General features: G+C 42.7%; 1 protein-coding gene across 10 annotated transcripts in view; it reads left to right on the forward strand.

The window, feature by feature from the left end:
• Positions 1-19,829, forward strand: part of TMEM87B (transmembrane protein 87B) — a 61,997-nt gene that overhangs the window by 19,606 nt on the left and 22,562 nt on the right. For 6 of the 10 annotated variants that reach the window (XR_010580369.2, XR_010580370.2, XM_074011258.1 and 3 more), the window contains 7 exons: positions 586-636; positions 3,125-3,215; positions 7,269-7,330; positions 7,547-7,730; positions 12,127-12,226; positions 15,733-15,826; positions 17,810-17,880. Coding sequence is in view for 8 of the 10 variants with exons in the window: in XM_074011258.1 (XP_073867359.1) it covers positions 586-636; positions 3,125-3,215; positions 7,269-7,330; positions 7,547-7,730; positions 12,127-12,226; positions 15,733-15,826; positions 17,810-17,880 (653 nt within the window). In the remaining 2 variants the exon portion in view is untranslated. Of the gene's footprint in view, positions 1-585; positions 637-3,123; positions 3,216-4,254; positions 4,335-4,583; positions 4,651-7,268; positions 7,331-7,546; positions 7,731-12,126; positions 12,227-15,732; positions 15,827-16,281; positions 16,307-17,809; positions 17,881-19,829 lie in introns of those variants that run through there. The other 4 variants (XM_074011261.1, XM_074011259.1, XM_065526802.2 and 1 more) reach the window with 4 other exon arrangements.

Raw genomic sequence — 19,829 nt, forward strand, 5'->3', positions numbered from 1 at the left:
TTTGGCTGGACATAAAATTCTTGGTTGGAATTTCTTTTCTTTAAGAATGTTGAACATAGGCCTCCAATTCTCTTCTCCTTGTAGGGTTTCTGCGAAGAGGCTTGGTGTTAATCTGATGGACTTTCCTTTGTGGGTGACCTGACCTTTCTTTCTAGGTGCCTTTAACATTTTTCTTCATTTTGACCTTGGAGAATCTGATGATTTATGTGTCTTGGGGATGATCTTCTTGTAAAGTGTCTTGTGGGGGTTCTTTGCATTTCCTGAATTTGAATGTTGGCCCCTCTGGCTAGGTTGGGAAAGTTCTCATGGATGATACACTGAAATAGGTTTTTCACCTTGCTTCCATTCTCCCATCTCTTTCAGGAGCATCAGTGAGTCATAGGTTCAGTCTCTTTATATAATAGGGGTAATTTTTCAAAAGCAGAACTTTGTTACTTGTGTCTGGGATACAGTGAGATTTGTTCTTTGATGTTTAGCTTTTACTTTTTCATTTTTCTTCTAACTTTTTTTTCCTTAATTATTAAAACAACTTTTCTCCATAGAAATGCAGCAGTATAAAATAGCATTATTTACTCTTTTTTCCAGAATAAAGAACTAATAAATATCAGAAATGTTTCAAACCAGGAAAGATCAACGGTAAGCAGTTTGATTTGTCTTTAAATCAAATATACGTAAGTTATTGTAAGACTGAAAAAGGTTGCTAATGGATAAACACTTAGACAGTGATATATAGTAGGGTTATTAGAATTGTGGAAGGAAAAGGAAACATTATTTAAAACCATATGTTTTCAGGCCAGGTGCGGTGGCTCCTGCTTGCAATCCCAGCACTTTTGGAGGCTGAGGCAGGTAGATCGCTTAAGGCCAGGAGTTTGAGACCAGCCTGGCCAACATGGCAAAGCCTCATCTCTACTAAAAATATAACAATTAGCCAGGCATGGTGGTACATACCTGTAATCCCAGCTACTTGGGAGGCTGAGGCATGAGAGTCACTTGAACCTGGGAGGTGGAGGTTGCAGCGAGCTGAAATTGCACCACTAAACTTCAGCCTGGGTGACAGAGCAAGACTCTGTCTCAAAAAAAAAGTTTTCTTATATATGTCTTTATGAATTTTGTATATACTGTTTCTATCTTTGTCTAAAAATATTCTTTTTTTTTTTTTTTGAGACGGAGTCTCGCTCTGTGGCCCAGGCTGGAGTGCAGTGGCCGGATCTCAGCTCACTGCAAGCTCCGCCTCCCGGGTTTACGCCATTCTCCTGCCTCAGCCTCCCGAGTAGCTGGGACTACAGGCGCTCGCCACCACGCCCGGCTAGTTTTTTGTATTTTTTAGTAGAGACGGGGTTTCACCGTGTCAGCCAGGATGGTCTCGATCTCCTGACCTCGTGATCCGCCCGTCTCGGCCTCCCAAAGTGCTGGGATTACAGGCTTGAGCCACCGCGCCCAGCCTTAAAAATATTCTTAAAGCAATTTAAGATGAATTTCTATGCAGCCTTTCTTTTCTTTAACAAATGAAATTCTCCCTCTAAATATCAAGACAGCATAGCAATGGGCTGTGCTTGTCATTAAGGATTTAAAGAAATAGAAACCATGAATGTAGCATGTGGGAGGGAAATTTTGGCATTTTGGGGAATTACTAAAAGTTAGAAGACTGAGTAAGAGGTCGAAAGGGTTGGGAGTTATGTGTAGGGACTAAAAGCAGGGTTGGGAGAGCTTCATGTTTGCTTTTATACTGTGACTCTTCATGTTTTCTCTTCAGCCATCTTTAAGAAGTCTGATAATGGAAAGGCACTTGTTCTGCAATGGCCAGGACAAACTTTGTACAAAATCTGTCATATCATGGGAAGTAGGAAATGAAAGAAATGGATAGGAAATATTCAGGAAATATTCAGGAAAGTGGAGTATAAAAAGCGTGGTCCAGTTTTGGGAGGGCATTGGAGAATTTACAAGCATTACAGTGGGAAGTTTTATTCCTTAGTGGAATTGCAAGTAACATAGTACCTTAAGAAATTTGAATCATTTAGCTTATGTACTTAATCTGAGTCATTTCTGACAATGTTATCTAACTTCCTCTTCCCCCAATTCAATTTAAAAAGCACACATTAGGCGGGGTGTGGTGGCGGGTGCCTGGAATCCCAGCTACTCGGAGGCTGAGGCACAAGAATTGCTTGAACCCAGGAGGCTGAGGTTGCAGTGAGCCAAGATCGCACCACTGCACTCCAGCCTGGGCGACAGAGCGAGACTCCATCTCAATAAATAAATTAATAAAAACCACACATTTAAATAAAACAAAATGTTTGATAATATTAGGATAAAATATGAGAAGAGTAATAGTAGAAAAGAAAGGTTGTTTTTGAGACATAGTCTCGCTCTGTCACCTAGGCTGGTGTGCAGTGGTATGATCTCAGCTCACTGCAACCTCCACTTCCCGGGTTCAAGCAATTCTTCTACCTCAGCCTCCTAAGTAGCTGGGACTACAGGTGCCTACCACCACGCCTGGCTAATTTTTGTATTTTTAGTAGAGACAGGGTTTTGCCACATTCGCCAGGCTGGTTTCAAACTCCTGTGCTCAAGTGATCCACCCGCCTTGGCCTCCCAAAGTGCTGGGATTACAGGCGTGAGTCACCCTGCTCAGCCCTAGAAAAAGTTTTTTATTGATAATATTGAACAATATATAGAATGGTAATATTAGAGGGAACCTGTAAAAATATAAAAGATAGAAAATATTGAAGAATGAGAAAAGCTTCTTTCTTCCTTTACCTTTTTAGGTCTGGGAGGATGGTGTCTAAAAAATAAGAGAAATAGCTATCCTTCCACTGCCTGCCATTCCTTTTCTGTTTTGTGTGTGTGTGTGTGTGTGTTTAAAAGAAACCCAATACAGCTGGGCATAGTGGCTTACACCTGTAATCCCAGCACTTTGGGAGGCCAAAGCAGGAGGATCACATGAGGTCAGGAGTTTGAGACCAGCCTGGGCAATATGGTGAGACCCCCAATCTCGAAAAAAAAGAAAAAAAAATTTTAGAAAGTAACCCAATTCAATTATTTTAAAATATGGCAAAAAGTTGTTCGGCTATATTATATAGCAATTTGTTGAAAATAACGTGAAGAATTTTTTTAATCTCTATTTCAGGATGTGGTAGCCAGAACTCAAAAAGATGGGTTTCATATCTTTATTGTTTCCATTAAAACGGAGAATACAGATGCAAGCTGGAATTTGAACGGTATAGTTAAACTGCATGCATGTTTACTATCTGCATTTTCTGTATTTTGTATTTTTGTCACTGACCTGAGTCAACATTCTCTGTTTCAAATACATCATTCAAAAATGAATTTCTGTTAATCATACATTTATTTTAGATACTTAAAATGTAACATTAAGCTCTCTTAATGATACTATTTATTTTTTAATAGATTGAAATTTTTACCGTGTTAAGATACATTTTTAAAATTTCAAACTTCAGGCCGGGCGTGGTGGCTCAAGCCTGTAATCCCAGCACTTTGGGAGGCCGAGACGGGTGGATCACAAGGTCAGGAGATCGAGACCATCGTGGCTAACACGGTGAAACCCCGTCTCAGGCCGGGCGCGGTGGCTCAAGCCTGTAATCCCAGCACTTTGGGAGGCCAAGACGGGCGGATCACGAGGTCAGGAGATCGAGACCATCCTGGCTAACACGGTGAAACCCCGTCTCTACTAAAAAATACAAAAAACTAGCCGGGCGAGGTGGCGGGCGCCTGTAGTCCCGGCTACTCAGGAGGCTGAGGCAGGAGAATGGTGTAAAAACCCGGGAGGCAGAGCTTGCAGTGAGCTGAGATTCGGCCACTGCACTCCAGCCTGGGCGACACAGCGAGACTCCGTCTCAAAAAAAAAAAAAAAAAAAAAAAGAAACCCCGTCTCTACTAAAAAATACAAAAACTAGCCAGGCGAGGTGGCGGGCGCCTGTAGTCCCAGCTACTCGGGAGGCTGAGGCAGGAGAATGGCGTAAACCCGGGAGGCGGAGCTTGCAGTGAGCTGAGATCCGGCCACTGCACTCCAGCCTGGGTGACAGAGAGAGCCTCCGTCTCAAAAAAAAAAAAAATTTCAAACTTCATAGTGGGATATAAAATTCCCCATTCTTTCAGATTAAAAAAAATGTTTTAACATGTAGAAATGTGTAGGCAACATTTTAGTTGTATTTCAAGTAGGTTATGTTCTCTGTTTCTTGAAAATGGCCATCATCAGGGATTTAAGATTTTTATTATTTGACAAATTTTATTTTAAAGGATCTGTCTGTAGCCCAGGAGTAGAAGCAGCATATCTGCCAGCATGTGGCTTCTATGGTCTGTGAGGCACCCCCACCACTGTAAGTTAGACCCTCTGTGCCTTGTTAAGCTGTGGTTCCTTAGTGCCACAAAAGTAGACTTGCAATAAGCAGTTTTCAAGAGAATGAATGTTTTCACATATTCTAGAATCACATTGGCTGATGTTTTCCGTAGTGGGTGTCTGCTGGCCCATCAGCATGTGAGGGCCCTGGGGATTTGATACTGTTCTGATTCAGCCAGTCAGCAGACAGAAACCAATCAGGTGAGGTAGGCATTGCTGCAGAGGAGGCACGGTCTGGTGTACTGCATGGCCCTTGGAGGGAAGCTGGCAAGGTGGCTGCTCTGGAAGAGTATGAGGTAAGGCTTCCTTCTGGAGATGGCATCGTGAGCCAGACTGTGCCAGTTAGAGGGAGCAGGGACCCTGATGCCATTCTGTCACCTAGCTGTCTTAGTCTGTTTGTGCTGCTATAATAGAATACTTGACACTGGGTAATTTATAAAGAACAGAAATTTATTTCCCCACAGTTCTGGAGGCTGGGATGTCTAAGACTAAGGTGCCAGCAAGTTTGGTGTCTGGTTAGGGCCCTGGTGTCTGCTTCCTAGATGGCACCTTAAATGATGTGTTCTCACATGGCAGAAAGGATGGAAGGGCAGGAAGCACATCAGGGGACAACCAGTCCACTCTCACAGGGTGGAGGCAGAAGAGCAAAGAAAGGCCTAAGCTAGTTCCCTCCAGGCCTTTCGTAAGGCATTAATCTATTGATGAGGACAGAGCCCTCATGACTTAATCACTTCCCAAAAGGCCTCACTTCTTAATACCACCGCAGTGGGTGTGAAGCTTTAATGAATTTTTGAGGACATTCAGACCATAGAACTAGCCTTGTGTCTGCTTCTTTTCCAGGCATTGTGTCTTTTCCCCTGACACCAGCGGGGGGTTTTGAGTCCCCGCTAATTAGTAGCTGGAGCTGTTGCTGAGCCCCGCATGTTTTGCACTGTACTTGGCACTTGGTTTATTATTGCTGTCTCAGACAAAACTCAGCCTAGATTTGTGAGTTTGGTAATTTATTCCAAGTTATGACAAGGAAGATAAGGTCCCAGTGAGATCAGTGAATTAGCAAGGGGGCCAGTCTGAGTTCTTGTTTGGTAGCTGGGACTACTGTGCTCTTGTGTGTGACCAGATTTGGCGCAGGTTTTTAGAATAGTGTGGATACAAGTAAAGGTGTCTCTTTTTTTCTTTTTTTTTGTAAATTGACAATTATAATGATATAAATGTATGGGGTACAAAGTGATGTTATAATCTATAAATACAGTGTGGAATAATTAAATCAAACTAGTTAACATATTCATCACCGCAAATGCTTAACATTTTTTGTGGTGAGAACATTTGAAATGTACTCTTAGCAATTTTGAAACATACAGTACTCTATTAACTATTCACCATGCTGTGCAGTGGAACTCAAAAAAAAAGAAAAAACTTATTCCTCTTGTCTGAGATTTTTTTTTATCCTTGGACCATCATCTGCCCATGCCTCCTACCCCCCAGCCTCTGTACCCACCATTCTGCTTTCGTTTTACGAGTTTGATTGCTTTAGATTCCACATATAAGTGAAAATGTGCAGTATGTCTTTCTGTGCCCGACTCATTTCACTCAGCACGACGTTTTCCAGTTCCATCCATGTTGTTGCAAATGACAGAATTTTCTTCTTTTTAAAGACTGAATAGTATTTCATTGTGTATGTATAGACATTTTCTTCATCCAGTCATCTGTTGATGGACACTTACATTGATTCCATAACTTAGCTGTTGTTCATACTGCTGCAGTGAACATGCGGGTGCAGACAGCTTTTTGACAAACTGATTTTAGATCTTTTGGATAAATAGTAAAGTGGGATTACTGGACTATATGGTAATTCTGTTTTTATTTTCTGAGAACCTTCCATACTGTTTTTTATAATGGCTGTACTAATTGACATTTTCACCAACAGTGTACAAAGCATCCCTTTTCTCCACATCTTCATCAGCACTTACTGTCTTTCATCTTTTTGATAAAAGCCATTCTGACAGGTGTGAAATGATATTAGGGTTTTAATTTGCATTTCTCTAATGACTAGTGATGTTGAGCATTTTTCATATATTAGTATCTGTTGCTCATTGATATGTATTATTTTGAGAAATGTCTATTTAGGTCCCTTGCCTTTTTTTTTTTTTTCCTTGAGACAAGAACTCACTCTGTTGCCCAGGCTGGAGTACAGTGGCGTGATCTTAGCTCACTGCAACCTCCACCTCCCGGGTCCAAGTGATTCTCCTGCCTCAGCTTTTCAAGTAGCTGGGATTACAGGTGCATGCCACCACACCTGGCTAATTTTTCTGTTTTTAGTTGAGACGGGGTTTCACCGTGTTGGTCAGGCTGGTCTCGATCTCCTGACCTCAAGTGATCCGCCCACCTTGGCCTCCCAAAGTGCTGGGATTACAGGTGTAAGCTGTCACGCCTGGCCCCTTGCCTGTTCTTTTAACGGAGTTTTTGTTTTCTTGCTATTGAGTTGTTTGAGCTTATATATTTTGGATATTAACTCCTTCTTGGATATATGGCTTGCAAATTTTATCTTCCAGTCTTAAGTTGTCTATGTCTACTGTTGTTTCCTTTGCTGCAAAGAAGCTTTTTATATTGATGTAATCCCATTTGTCTATTTTTGCTTTTGTTGCCTGTGCTTTTGGGATCAAATCCAAAAAGTCATTGCTCAGACCGGTGTTGTGTAGTGTTCTCCCTATGTTTTCTTCTAGCAGTTTTAGAGTTTCTGGTCTTACAGTGAAGGTATCTTGGCAAGGTTACATAATCAAACAATTACTAATTGTCCAATACCATGTATGTGCTACATTTGTTAGTGTGGTTTGTTATTCTTGGAGCCTTCTGGGAAATGAACTTACATTTAAAGACTTAAGACTGACAATTAACTCTCTCTTCTTCTCTATCCCAGTTTCTCTTTCTATGATTGGGCCTCATGGATATATCTCTGCATCAGATTGGCCCCTAATGATTGTGAGTATTTCTCATCATTTTTTCATGTTTAAAAAATGAATTTTATACCCTGAGAGCTTTGTGGTAGTAATTCCTCAGTAGTTAATGCTTTGACATATCCTCTCTTTCTGGTTCCAGAGTGACTGGAAAATGAAGGGTTGGATACTTGAATGTAGAAGTGCCAGCTTCCAAATGATCCGAAGGCTTAACTGACTAAAATTGCTTCTCTTCCTGCAGTTTTACATGGTGATGTGTATTGTTTATATATTATATGGCATACTCTGGCTGATGTGGTCTGCCTGTTATTGGAAAGACATATTAAGAATCCAGTTCTGGATTGCAGCTGTTATTTTCCTGGGAATGCTTGAAAAAGCAGTTTTTTATAGTGAATACCAAAACATCAGCAACACTGGACTGTCAAGTAAGTTTTTTGACTTTCTGTAAATACAGTATGATCTAAGAGTTCCCCAGCATTTATGAGCAGAGCGGTGGGAGGCCCCCCTCTGAACAGGGGTTTGGAAACAGGCATATTATAGATGAAGAGAAGGAAAGCCAAGAAAAGAATGTCAGAGTAGGCCTCTGATCTGGCCGAGCATGTGTCTTCTCTTCGTTATGTTTTCCTTCTTGCTAACTTTCCCCTCACTTTCCTCCTGGGAAAAATAAAAGTCCCATTTCCTAAGGTTCAACTTGGATTAAAACAGCACAAAGTTCTGGACAGGGAGACTTCAGGTGCTGTCAATCCTTTTAACATATTTCTCCTTCCCCCCACATCTTCTTTTCCTTCTCCTTCAAAAAAGAAAAGAAAGGAAATTGGCCACAGGGAGTAAAATCAGGGGTGCTGGAATGGATGGTGCCTGCAGCCTCCTTGTGCTCTCCCCACCTCGTTACTCCCGCAGAGATCTTCATATGACCAGTGGAGGCACCATCACAGTTTACAGAGTGGAGTTTGTGAAGCAGGGAGGCCGCACAGCTGGGCATCCTCAGATGTGTGCCCCAGACTTCTAGAAAGTAGATTTCAGGCCAGAGAAGTAGAGGTACAACTCTCCCACCGAACCCTTGAAAAGAGAGTGCTCAAAGGGGTTGAAGGTGCTCAAGAGTGTACTTCTGAGTGACCAGTTACAAATGGTCTTGATGCAGATTTGCAAAGGGCATGATTTTGTCTGTGATTGATTGACTGATTGATTGACAAGGTCTTGATCTGTTGCCCAGTCTGGAGTGCATGGGTACGATTTTGGCTCACTGCAGCCTTGACCTCCAGGCCCAAATGATCTGCCCACTTCAGCCTCTGGAGTAGCTGGCACTATGTATCTGTTATTTATTTAAAAATACTCTAGAGAAAAAATGAATTAGACTATAGATGAAACAAATTTGCCAGAATGTTGCTAATTATTGAAGCTGCATGATGGGTACATGGGAAATCATTATATTGCTTTCTCTTTTTTGGGGAATATTTGACATTTCCCCAGATAAAAAGTTTAAAAGGACAAGTACCAAAGAACAAAGAAAGGGCAGACATCCAGGATGCATATTAGAGATATTGCTACTCTGTATGAAGTTTCTTATGGTGTTTGTGTGCGCGTGCGTGCGTGTGTGCATGCTCTAAACCAGATGATGAAGGAAGGGTAGGTCTGCTGCTTAGAATTGAAGCATTCCGGAATGTAGAGAAGGCAGTTCTGATGCTTTGCTGTCAGTGGTGGTGATCTCTTGTTTGGTGAGGGTAAAGGGTGGCATGCACTTTAATGTGGAGCAGCGAAAACCTGAGATCCATGAAGAGATGAGAGGCCATCTGCCATCCTCAGGGAATCTAGGCTGTCCAAGATGGCACTGGAGGGCTTGGAAGAGATACCCAGACCGCTGTCAGGGTCTTTGAGGAGTCCCGTCCAATAGGAGAGGTGAGCAGGAACTGAGGTCCTTTCTGATTTTCCCAGGTGGGAATTCTGGGACAGGGGCTTTATTGCCCAGCATTGATCTTGAAGCATCAAATTTAGAAAAATCATTAGAAGGATGAGAAGCATTGATTGTTAGGACCCGACATGGTCCTAACATTAAGAATAGATCATGTCAGACTCATTTTTTTTGTTTTGGGATGCTAGATTGACAGTTAGGAAGATGTAGTAAACTTAGTATAGCTGACTTCTTCAAGGCATTTGACAAGGCCTCTTGTTTCTTATGGACAAGATGAGCTGAAAACTGGTGGTGCAGCCATGTCTAAAGAGTTCATGGAAGTAATCACTGGTCAGCCTAGACCTGTGCCGTTTTCTGTGGTAGCCACAAGCCACATGTGGGTACTGAAGTAAAATTAAATTACATTAAAAATTAAGTTCCTCAGTTATTCTAGCTGCATCTCAAGTGCTCAGTAACCACAGGTGACAAGTGACTGCTGTATTGGACAGCACAGAGATAGACCACTTCCATCATTGCAAAAAGGTCTGTGGGACAGCACCGGTCTGGAACAATGGTTCTCATCCCTAGTTTTGCATCAGCATCACTTGAAGAACTTTAAAATGGTACCAGTGCCAGAGATTCTGATTAGGGCAGACCTAGGAATTGGGGCTGTGTAGAGGCTTCCAGGTGATTCTAATATGCATCTAGGATTGAGAACCATTGAGCTAGGAGGCTTCGAATGGTGTCTCTCTCAGATTTTAGACCTTGTTGCTGGTTTATTCTTGTTGCGAATCTGTTGGTTTGTTCAACTAACATTTATTATGTGACTATGTAGACAGCATTCTCTTAAATTTTGTGGATGATGTGAGGCCGGCCAGGGTCGTAAATACTTAGGGGCATATGGCCGGGCGCGGTGGCTCAAGCCTGTAATCCCAGCACTTTGGGAGGCTGAGACGGGCGGATCACGAGGTCAGGAGATCGAGACCATCCTGGCTAATACAGTGAAACCCCGTCTCTACTAAAAAATACAAAAAAAGGGCCGGGCGCGGTGGCTCAAGCCTGTAATCCCAGCACTTTGGGAGGCCGAGACGGGTGGATCACGAGGTCAGGAGATCGAGACCATCCTGGCTAACACGGTGAAACCCCGTCTCTACTAAAAAATACAAAAAACTAGCCGGGCGAGGTGGTGGGTGCCTGTAGTCCCAGCTACTCGGGAGGCTGAGGCAGGAGAATGGCGGGAACCCGGGAGGCGGAGCTTGCAGTGAGCCGAGATCTGGTCACTGCACTCCAGCCTGGGCGACAGAGCAAGACTCCGTCTCAAAAAAAAAAAAAAAAAATACAAAAAAAAAAAACTAGCTGGGCAAGGTGGCGGGCGTCTATAGTCCCAGCTACTCGGGAGGCTGAGGCAGGAGAATGGCGTAAACCCGGGAGGCGGAGCTTGCAGTGAGCTGAGATCCGGCCACTGCACTCCAGCCTGGGCAACAGAGCCAGACTTTGTCTCAAAAAAATAAATAAATAAATAAAAATACTTAGGGGCATAGAGAATCATTTTAGATAGACCTTTTTCACTTGAAGATACATGATGAGAGGCAAGAGAGTTGACATGATGAATAGAAAGGTGAAATTTAATGGGTAAGATCTTGAACTTAGGTTTAGAGTACAGCTTGCAAAAATACCAATGGAAAAGTTTTAAAAAGAGTTTAAAAGTTGAAGCTGATGAAAAGCAAACTCAACATAGGCAATAATAGGGTGGTTGCCTCCCAGAAGCTCCCACAACCTTAGATTGCAGCAGAAGCCTGGAAGGAGTTGAGAATCTTGCTGTACAGGCCACACTGTACCAGAAAGGTTGTAGTCACATTACCTCAAGAGGAGTATAGACCAGCCTATGGAGGCATTGACAGCACACTCATCCGTCAACATTTGTGATCATAAACCCCTTCTTCACATTCTGCACTCTTTTGCAGAGCTCATCCATTGTTTTCCTCCTGAAGCTTTCTCTCCCTTGGAGCTCTCTATCCTGAGCTACAGACATAGTTTACCAATCCCTCCTTTGTTCCTTTGTTTATTGTTGTTGACTTCCCACGGCCCTTAACATCGAGTCCAGACTCCATGACAGGGGCTCCAAACTGCACGACTGGTCCCTGCCTTTATGACCAGCCTCTTTTCTTGACATCTACCATTACACTGTCTGCTGCAGGCATAATGAACTTACTTCTTGCAACATAGTTTGGTTTTCCTCTTTTCTTCTCTCTGCCTTTGCACTTGCCGTGTTCTTTGCTTTGTCATCCCCCACCCCCCACAACTTAACTCCTACTTAGCCTTCAAGTTCTGATTTAGATGTCATTTTTTTCTGAGTTTTTCGGGACCCAATTCTAGCTCCCCCAGGTGTAGATGAGACTGGCCTTCTTCCAAGTCTGGAGGGATGCTGTGTTACCTCTAGCTCTTACCACACTGAGTTCTATTTACTTAGCCTAACCGGAGTACAAGCTCCATGAAGGCAAGGATCCAGATGTCTTTTTCACTATTACAGCCACACAGTAGGAGCATATCAGTACATTTTAAATGAATACACGAGGAGGAGATCCTGGAGAAAAGAGAACTCTAGAGGATGTTATGGTTTTTACATATTTACGGGGCAAGAAGAGAGTTCTATAAAGAACAAGAACAGAGGGAAGCTCAGGGAGACAGTGTTCAGGCTGATACAAGAAAGCCGTGCCCAGTGGAGCTGATTAGATAGAAAGGGAGTGAATTCTTTAGGAGAGTGTGAATCTTTCACTGAAGTTTTCAAGCATCAGTTGGATACGATAACTTTTAAATCCAATGTGGCTGATTAGTCTGAAGTCCGATGTAGTTATACCCAGGACATGTTGTTGAGAATCGTGGTTGGCAGGCTTCCAGATGTACACGAAGTGAATTATTTTTTTCTTCCTCAGCCCAAGGCTTATTGATATGTGCAGAGCTGATTTCTGCGATGAAGAGGACGCTGGCTCGCCTGCTCGTGATCATCGTGAGCCTGGGCTATGGCATTGTGAAGTAAGTACGGGAGTGTGGAGAGGTGCTGGGTCCCAGCCCAGTGATTCAGTCCGTCTACATCATGACCTTTGTGAAAATGGAACTTCTAAGTATTGTAGTACAAATCCCTTCGGGAAAAATCTACAAGAACACATTTTTAAAAGATTTCCACATACTTGCTATTTTATGTTATCTTCCAATAAAGACCCTGAATTTGTATTTCGATAACTGTATATAGTTAGATGAATAAATAATCAACTTTAAGGATAATGGAAAATCTGAAGTGACTCAAACCATTTTCCAACCCTTTTCTGTTTTTTTAGATGGTACCATTAAGTTTTTATGGTCCTGTTTGAGTGTTGGAAGAGAGTGGATTAAACACTGAGTCAGCAGAACTTCTGACTGAAACCCGTCTGTCCCCCGAGGACCCTCTCTGCCGGGTCTTTTCCGCCTCTCACCTGTGAATCACTGGGCACAACTATGGGAGAACTTGATTTCTATCCTTGTTGCGTTTTTCAGACCTTTCTTCCTGCTTCTTTCCTAAAACCCTGATTCCCAGAAGCTCACTCTTCAGGCTGGATCACCTGCTGCATCTTACTGTGGTTACTGTGAGCTTCCAGACCCTCCCTCATCCCTCAGCTCTGTGGGCACCGGCTTCACAGGTGTCGTCCTCAGCATTTCATCTGTCAGAAGGCCCTGGGGTCCCAGGAGCCATGTGGATGACCCTTTAAGTAACCTGCTCTCACCTCCCCACCTCTCCTGCTCTTGTTTGTCACCACGTTTCAGCTACTGATTCCCAGTATCATTTTCTAGACTTTATTATATGTATAACTGCACCCTCTTCAAAATCTCAATTTTAAGCAATCCACTTTTCAACTGTCACCTTCTCTGTTTCCTGTTACTTTCTCTAACATGTCAGCTTCAGTCTTTTTTGACTGTACTTTGGCCTCCAGCCTTTTGACCCTGGCACCTTCCGTTGTCCCTCCCCATCTTGTATCATTACCTTCATCCTTTTGCTTGGATTCCCTGGTCCAGTAGGACACTGACACCCAAAGATCCCTTTCTCTTTGTCAGCCTTCTTGACAAAACTCCAGCCTTGCTAAGTCCAGCTTTCCTTCTGCCTCAGGCTCCCACCTGAGCAGGGGAATTTGCCCAAAAAGAGCCCTGGACCACACTGAGGGGGCCCACTTGCCATCGTGACCATAAACTTCACGTGTGCCCTCAGTGCTGCTGGCAGTTGTACTAAATCCCCTTGCCACTATTTTCTCACTCTCCTGTCTGCGGAAGACCATTTTACCCCTTCTCTCTCAGACCTCTCAGACTCTACCCTCCTCTCAGCTGACCTTAGGTTTTTTTTCACTGAGGAAGTAGAAGCCATCAGAGGGGAATTCCACCGCATCTGTGCCCCCAGCCGTTGTCGTTTCCCCCACATCTGGACCGCAGCTACCACCTTCCTCTTCTTGATAGTCACGGGCCGCCCCTGCCTTGTGCCCACTCAGCTGTGAGGGAAACTGTCCTAGTGCTCTGTTTCGTTTTTTCTTGCATCATCCGCTTTCCTCTCTGGTGGGTCACCCCCGTCAACATCTCGTTATTTCTACCATTTTTTTAAAGTGAAGCCCTCCCTCCACCCCACATGGGCCTCTCCTCCGCTTCTGCCTCATTCACCTTTCCCCTGTGTGGCATAATTTCTCACATGAGTAGTCTGTACCTCAGCCTCCCCAGTATTGCTCTATTGAGACTGCTCTTGTCAAGGCCATCATGACCTTCCCCTGCTGTATCACATGGCCCCGCTCAGCCCTCGTCCAGCTGTCCCGTGAGCAGCTTTAGTTAAGGAGTGCCAGCTTTGCCTGGTTTCCGGGAGCTCATCTTCTATCCCCTCACATCACTGGCTACTGCTCCCCAGCCTCCTCTGCTGCAGCCTCCTGTGTTCCTGAGCTCCGGCCCTCGGGTGCCCAGGCTCAGGCCTCTGCTCTGTGACTCGCACCCCTAGGCTCTCCTCCCGTGTGTGTGCCCATTTGCTTGTGAGCTGGGAGTTGGGGAGTTAGCAGGATTTTAGCCTGGAAGCCTTTATCCCCCTGAATTTTTACTGGAGATTCTTTCTCAAATGCTTTTGTGTTCTTAGTACAGTGTAAGAAATGAAGGCGTTTTGTTGAGGAATCTTGCAGTACCTTTCACAGCTCTGGTTATGAACATCAGATACCAACAGGTGCAGTGTTGTTACTGTGAAAGGAATAGAAGATTAAATGAATGAGTATAGACACAAACCCTTTTTAAATGAATCCCTTCCCTGTTAGCTTGCTTGGCTCAACTCATAACATGAGAGCAGTAACAGTTCTCGTTATTTGGAGGTTCTGGTTAGTTGGTTATAATGAATCAGAATTTAGATTCCTTAGATTAGGTAAGTAGTCTTAAATATGAGCTATGACCATTAATTTATTTTTTTACTTATATTTTGTTTTGAAATGACTATCTTAAATATTTTTCTTAAACCAGTTTTTTTCTTCTAATTACTCTGAGAGGGGGGTTTTGAGCAGCCTAAAATGTATGTGCAATAAATTCTGATTTGCAAATATCATGAAATTATTCTATTTTAAATTATTAATTGCAAAACCCACCATCTTTGTATTTTCCCAACTCATTTATATTTTGAAAGAGCCGAAAATGTATTTTTTAAATTTTTTTTTATTTTTTGGAGACAAAGTCTCACTCTGTCGCTCAGGCTGGAGTGCAGTGGTGTGATCTTGGCTCACTGCAACCTCTGCCTCCCAAGTTCAAGCGATTCTCGTGCCTCAGCCTCCCGAGTAGGAGCCACCACCCCTGGCTAATTTTTTGTATTTTTAGTAGAGACGGGGTTTCACCATGTTGGCCAGTTTGGTCTCAAACTCCTGAGCTCAAGTGATCTGTGTACCTTGGCCCCCCAAGGTGCCAGGATTATAGGCATGAGCCACTGTGCCTGGCCCAAAAATGTTATTTTAACTCTTTCAGTTTAAGGAATGAAAATTAAATTCTGTTAGCACTCCTGTTTTGGTTGAGGGCCGGTGATCAGAAAGGAGGTCATGGAGTTCCGTCTCCTCATGTCTTGCTCTTTCTCTGCCCAAGTCATGAGATAAGTGAATTATCTCTGAAAAGACAGACCTCGGGAAGAATTAAGTTAGACTCTCTGCCAGTGGCACTTAGAAGTTGGCATTTACCTTCCTAGATTTCATCAAACCTACTCTTCCATTCTACAGAAACAGTACCTGAATTATATTCATTCCATTGCTTGAATTTCAGCAGCAAAATCCTCTGGCACCTTTGTGGCCTGCAAATATTGCTTCACAGGCATCAGTATAGCTTCAGGTCCTAGAGAAAGAGACTCTTTGTTCCTGGGCCTGTTTCCTAAAACAGAGTACCTCAGAGCTGGGAACAGAGTGATGTGATTAGATAGTGACTTCCTGGTGGTGGAAATGGTGCCGGTTTCTGTATTCAGGTGCATTTTACTCACCCATGCTTTTTCTTCTTTCTCTGTTTCCTCTTCCTGATTCCAGGCCTCGTTTGGGAACAGTCATGCACCGGGTGATCGGATTGGGGCTTCTCTACTTGATCTTTGCAGCTGTTGAAGGCGTGATGAGAGTCATTGGGGTAAAAACTACATAATTCTACCACCCCTTTTTGTTACTGCTGTGAAATGTGGTCTTACTTTGTATCTCCTGAGATGAATTTTTAGATAGAAACTTGTGAAAAAGGCCCAATTTGAACTTTTCTTCTATGGAATGTTTCCCTTTTAAAATACTTCCTGAAAGGCAAAGGCTAGCCAGAGTGCTTCTTAAAATGATATGACTGATTGTGAAGGCACCGCTTGATATCATCGCAGGTATCAGTCCCAGCCCAGAAATGTTCATGGTTATTCCTCATAGAGAACATGTGTCTTTGTCATTATGCAGCTGGTATACCTTAATGTCATTCTTAACCCTGGATTTTAAAATGTATCCAGTGAACAGAAAGTTAATTACACCCTTCAGGTATACATACAGTACATTTCATCACTCTTTTAAGTCTCATGTGTTTATTCATTTTCTCTGACTCTTGGGGACTAGCTATTTTGAGGATTCCATAGACCCCGCCATTGAAAGAGCCAAGAGGAAGTGATGTTCAAGGGGAAGATGACCCTGGATGTGATGTTCAAGGGGAAGATGACCCTGGATGTTAGTCTCTAGAGAAGTGTCAGTATTTATGTCTGCAAAGACCCCTAGATTTCTAGCTTCAGTTTTTTTACTTTTATTTTGTGCGGTTTTTTGTTTGGTTGTTTGATTGGTTGGTTGGTTGGTTGGTTGGTTGGTTGGTTGGTTGGTTTTGGAGACAGGGTCTTGCTCTGTTGCCCAGGCTGGGGTGCAGTGATGCAGTGGCATGATCATGGCTCACTGCAGCCTCCAGCTCCTAGGCTTAAGCAATCCTCCCACCTCAGCCTCCTGAGTAGCTGGGACTACAGGTGCAGGCCACCACACCCAGCTAATTTTTGTATTTTTTGTAGAGACAGGGTCTCACTATGTTGCCCAAGCTGGTCTTGAGTTCCTGGCTGGCCTCAAGTGATCCTCTTACCTCAGCCTCCCAAAGTATTGGGATTACAGATGTGAGTTACCATGCATGGTTGCTTCAGTTTTTTGAATAAATGATTGAGGACTGAGTGATTAAGAAGCTTATTATGTCTTACCTAATCCAAAGACCTTTGTCATTTTATCTAAAATATCTTTTGGATTAGCTGTATAAATCAGATCATAAATATTTATCCAGTAATGCTAAAAAGCCCCATTCTTCTCCCTGTTGTCTTTGATACACCCGTATTCAGTGTTAGATGCTCTTTTAGTCTTTGAGTATATTTATTTTCACCTTTGTATAATCATGAAGAACTCCACATTCATATAATAATAATAAATAAATATTTGCCAGAAAGAAATAGAAAAGATAAATATCCCACATGTGAATACGCTATATATATTGTATTCCTTTAAAATTGTACATAGCTTGGCGGCACACGCCTGTAATCCTAGCTACTTAGGAGGCTGAAGCAGGAGAATGGCTTGAACCTGGGAGGCAGAGGTTGCAGTGAGCTGAGATCGCGCCATTGCACTCCAGCCTGGGCGACAAGTACAAAACTCTGACTCAAAAGAAAAAAAAAAAAAATTTACATATTTAAATTTAAATTTAAATATGACTAGTCAGAGTAAATGTCTAACATGGATCCCCCCTTCCCTTTTTTTGTGTCCCTTCACAACACAGTCAGAAAAGATCAGGAGCTCATTTCATTAATAGCCCTGGCTGTCGGTTTGGTATGGAGGAGAGGGATTGAAATGGCTGGTGTTAGTGAGGTTGGGGACATGATGCTTTTTATTTGCCATTACGTAATACTGTTTTATGTTGCTGTCATCACATAAATTAGCAATTGTTGCTATCAAAAAACAGGTCATTTCCATGTGCTTAAACACAATCCTCTTAGGAAATTAAATCTTTTATGTGGCTTTGTAAATCCAAGAGATAAGCTAAATTATTTTTCTTCATCAAATGATAATTGCTATAGTGCAGTGAAACTGTTACATTCAGATTTCTTCCCCTATTTTTATCTTTCAGGGTTCTAACCATTTAGCTGTTGTTCTTGATGACATTATTTTAGCAGTTATTGACTCCATTTTTGTGTGGTTCATATCCTTTACTGTGTCCTTCAAAATAGTTTTTTCTATCATTAAAATCAGATTACATGTAATTTGTAATAACGATAGAAAGAAATACAGTTATGCATTTTTGTTACCTTAATGCGAGGGTTCACTTGAAGGCAAAAAAGTAGCAACTCCCCAAACAAGGAATATCTTTATCTTTTCTCTATAGTTTAGCATACAATTAGTGCTTATTCTCAGTATGTGCCCCATACTGACGAGGCATAGGTGAAAAAGATGTCCCCAAATTTAAGGAATTCACAGTCTTGTAGGGGAGACAGATACATAACTAGCATCAATATAGCAGTAGTAGTTGCCGTCTTAGAGAGGTGCTGTGCCAACGGGGGAAGAGAGAAGTTAATGCTGGCATAAAAATCAGGAAAGACTTAACAGAGATGGCAGCATTTAAATTGAGACTGGGAAGACAAGTAGGGGTTTACAATTAATAAGAAGGTAATTAGGGAAGAGGTATTCTAGGAAGAATGGAGGGGAGCAAATAGTTGAAGCAGGGAAACAGGGGGGACAGTGGCAGAATGTCCAGGGAAGCCTGCCTCTGGGTGGATGTGCGTGGGAGAGCCTTGGCAGGTGGTTCAGGGAAGGGTGGCAGGGCACGCTCAAGAGCTGAGTGCCTTCCGGAGGCAGGGGCTGGAGAGGAATTGAAGCTGCACAGGTGAGTAATGTGATGAAACCTGTGTCAGTGAGAACTCTGGTGACAGAAGATGATGACGCGGAAAAGGAGAGTCTAGAGGCAGGAAGGTGAGTCAGTATTCCTTTGCCTTTGCAGTGGTCCGAAGAAGCGATGGTGAGGGTCAGAAGTAGGGTAGGGGATATGGGAAGAAGAGCCCACGTGATAGACTTGCTGGAAATGGGTGGAAGAAGCAGGTTCAGAGAAGGTTTGGGGCTGCAGCCATATTGCAGGAGAAGTTTTAGAGGCAGTAGGGACTGGATCCTCGAGGGTCTTCTCTGATTCGATGACTCAAGTTGAGTCTGGGGAATCCCCATTACTTTTTTCTCCTTGGGGGCACTTGTGGAAATGGGAGGAATTCAAGAGAAAATGTGACTGACCAGAGTGGAATGTCAGGGTTATGCATATCCCAGAACATTCTTTGGACCTGTTTCTATTATATTTATGTCCTCTTTGAAATGCTTTCCTGTTAGATAGGTTTCATTTTTTGCCAAGTTCTTTGTTTCCACTGTTTTTGATACTTATGTCTTTTAGCTTTTTGACATCAGTTTTTTTAAAAAATTGTTTTTCTTGTATCTTTTCCCATTTTCTCATCTATGTGTCTCATAGGAAGGGCCAGAGGGCTTGGATCTCATCACTATGCCCTAGAAGGAAGGTCTCCCATTTTTCAGGTGTGCTAGCAAATGTAGCACTCCTCATGGGCTTTTCTGAGCCCTTGTGGGTTGTTTTCTAAGCCAGGTCTACCTATTCTTTAAATTCCCTGTTTGTGAATTCTCAATATGCTTCCAACTTAAAAAGCCTATGAAGAGTGCTACAAACCAAAAATTTCTAATTCATTATCCTTACTCGTCAAAGCAGTGATTCTGAACCTTGTTTGGGTACTAGGATCAGACATGCTTTGGAAAATCTGCTAACAGCTGTGGAGCCTCTCTCCGCAGAACACAGACACACACAAGGAGCTGTGCATATGACAGGGCAGTTAAAGACCCCCAAATTATATCTGTGGACATCTTAGGAGTCTGAGGAGCCTACTTAGGGAATGATAACTGATTTAAAGAGTTGTTTCCGACTGAACTTGTTTAAAAAAGCATATTCTATTTTGTTCAGAGCTACTAGTTTAGAATCCAAGTTTGTTGAATAAAATTATAGTTAAATAAATCTGATTTTCTCAGAAAGTGATATAAATATCTTCCTCTGGTGTCATTTTCATATTTTCTGTATTAAAAAAATTAAAGACATTCATTTGCTAAAA

Source organism: Macaca fascicularis, chromosome 13, assembly GCF_037993035.2.
Source record: "Macaca fascicularis isolate 582-1 chromosome 13, T2T-MFA8v1.1".
NCBI classification, from domain to species: domain Eukaryota; kingdom Metazoa; phylum Chordata; class Mammalia; order Primates; family Cercopithecidae; genus Macaca; species Macaca fascicularis.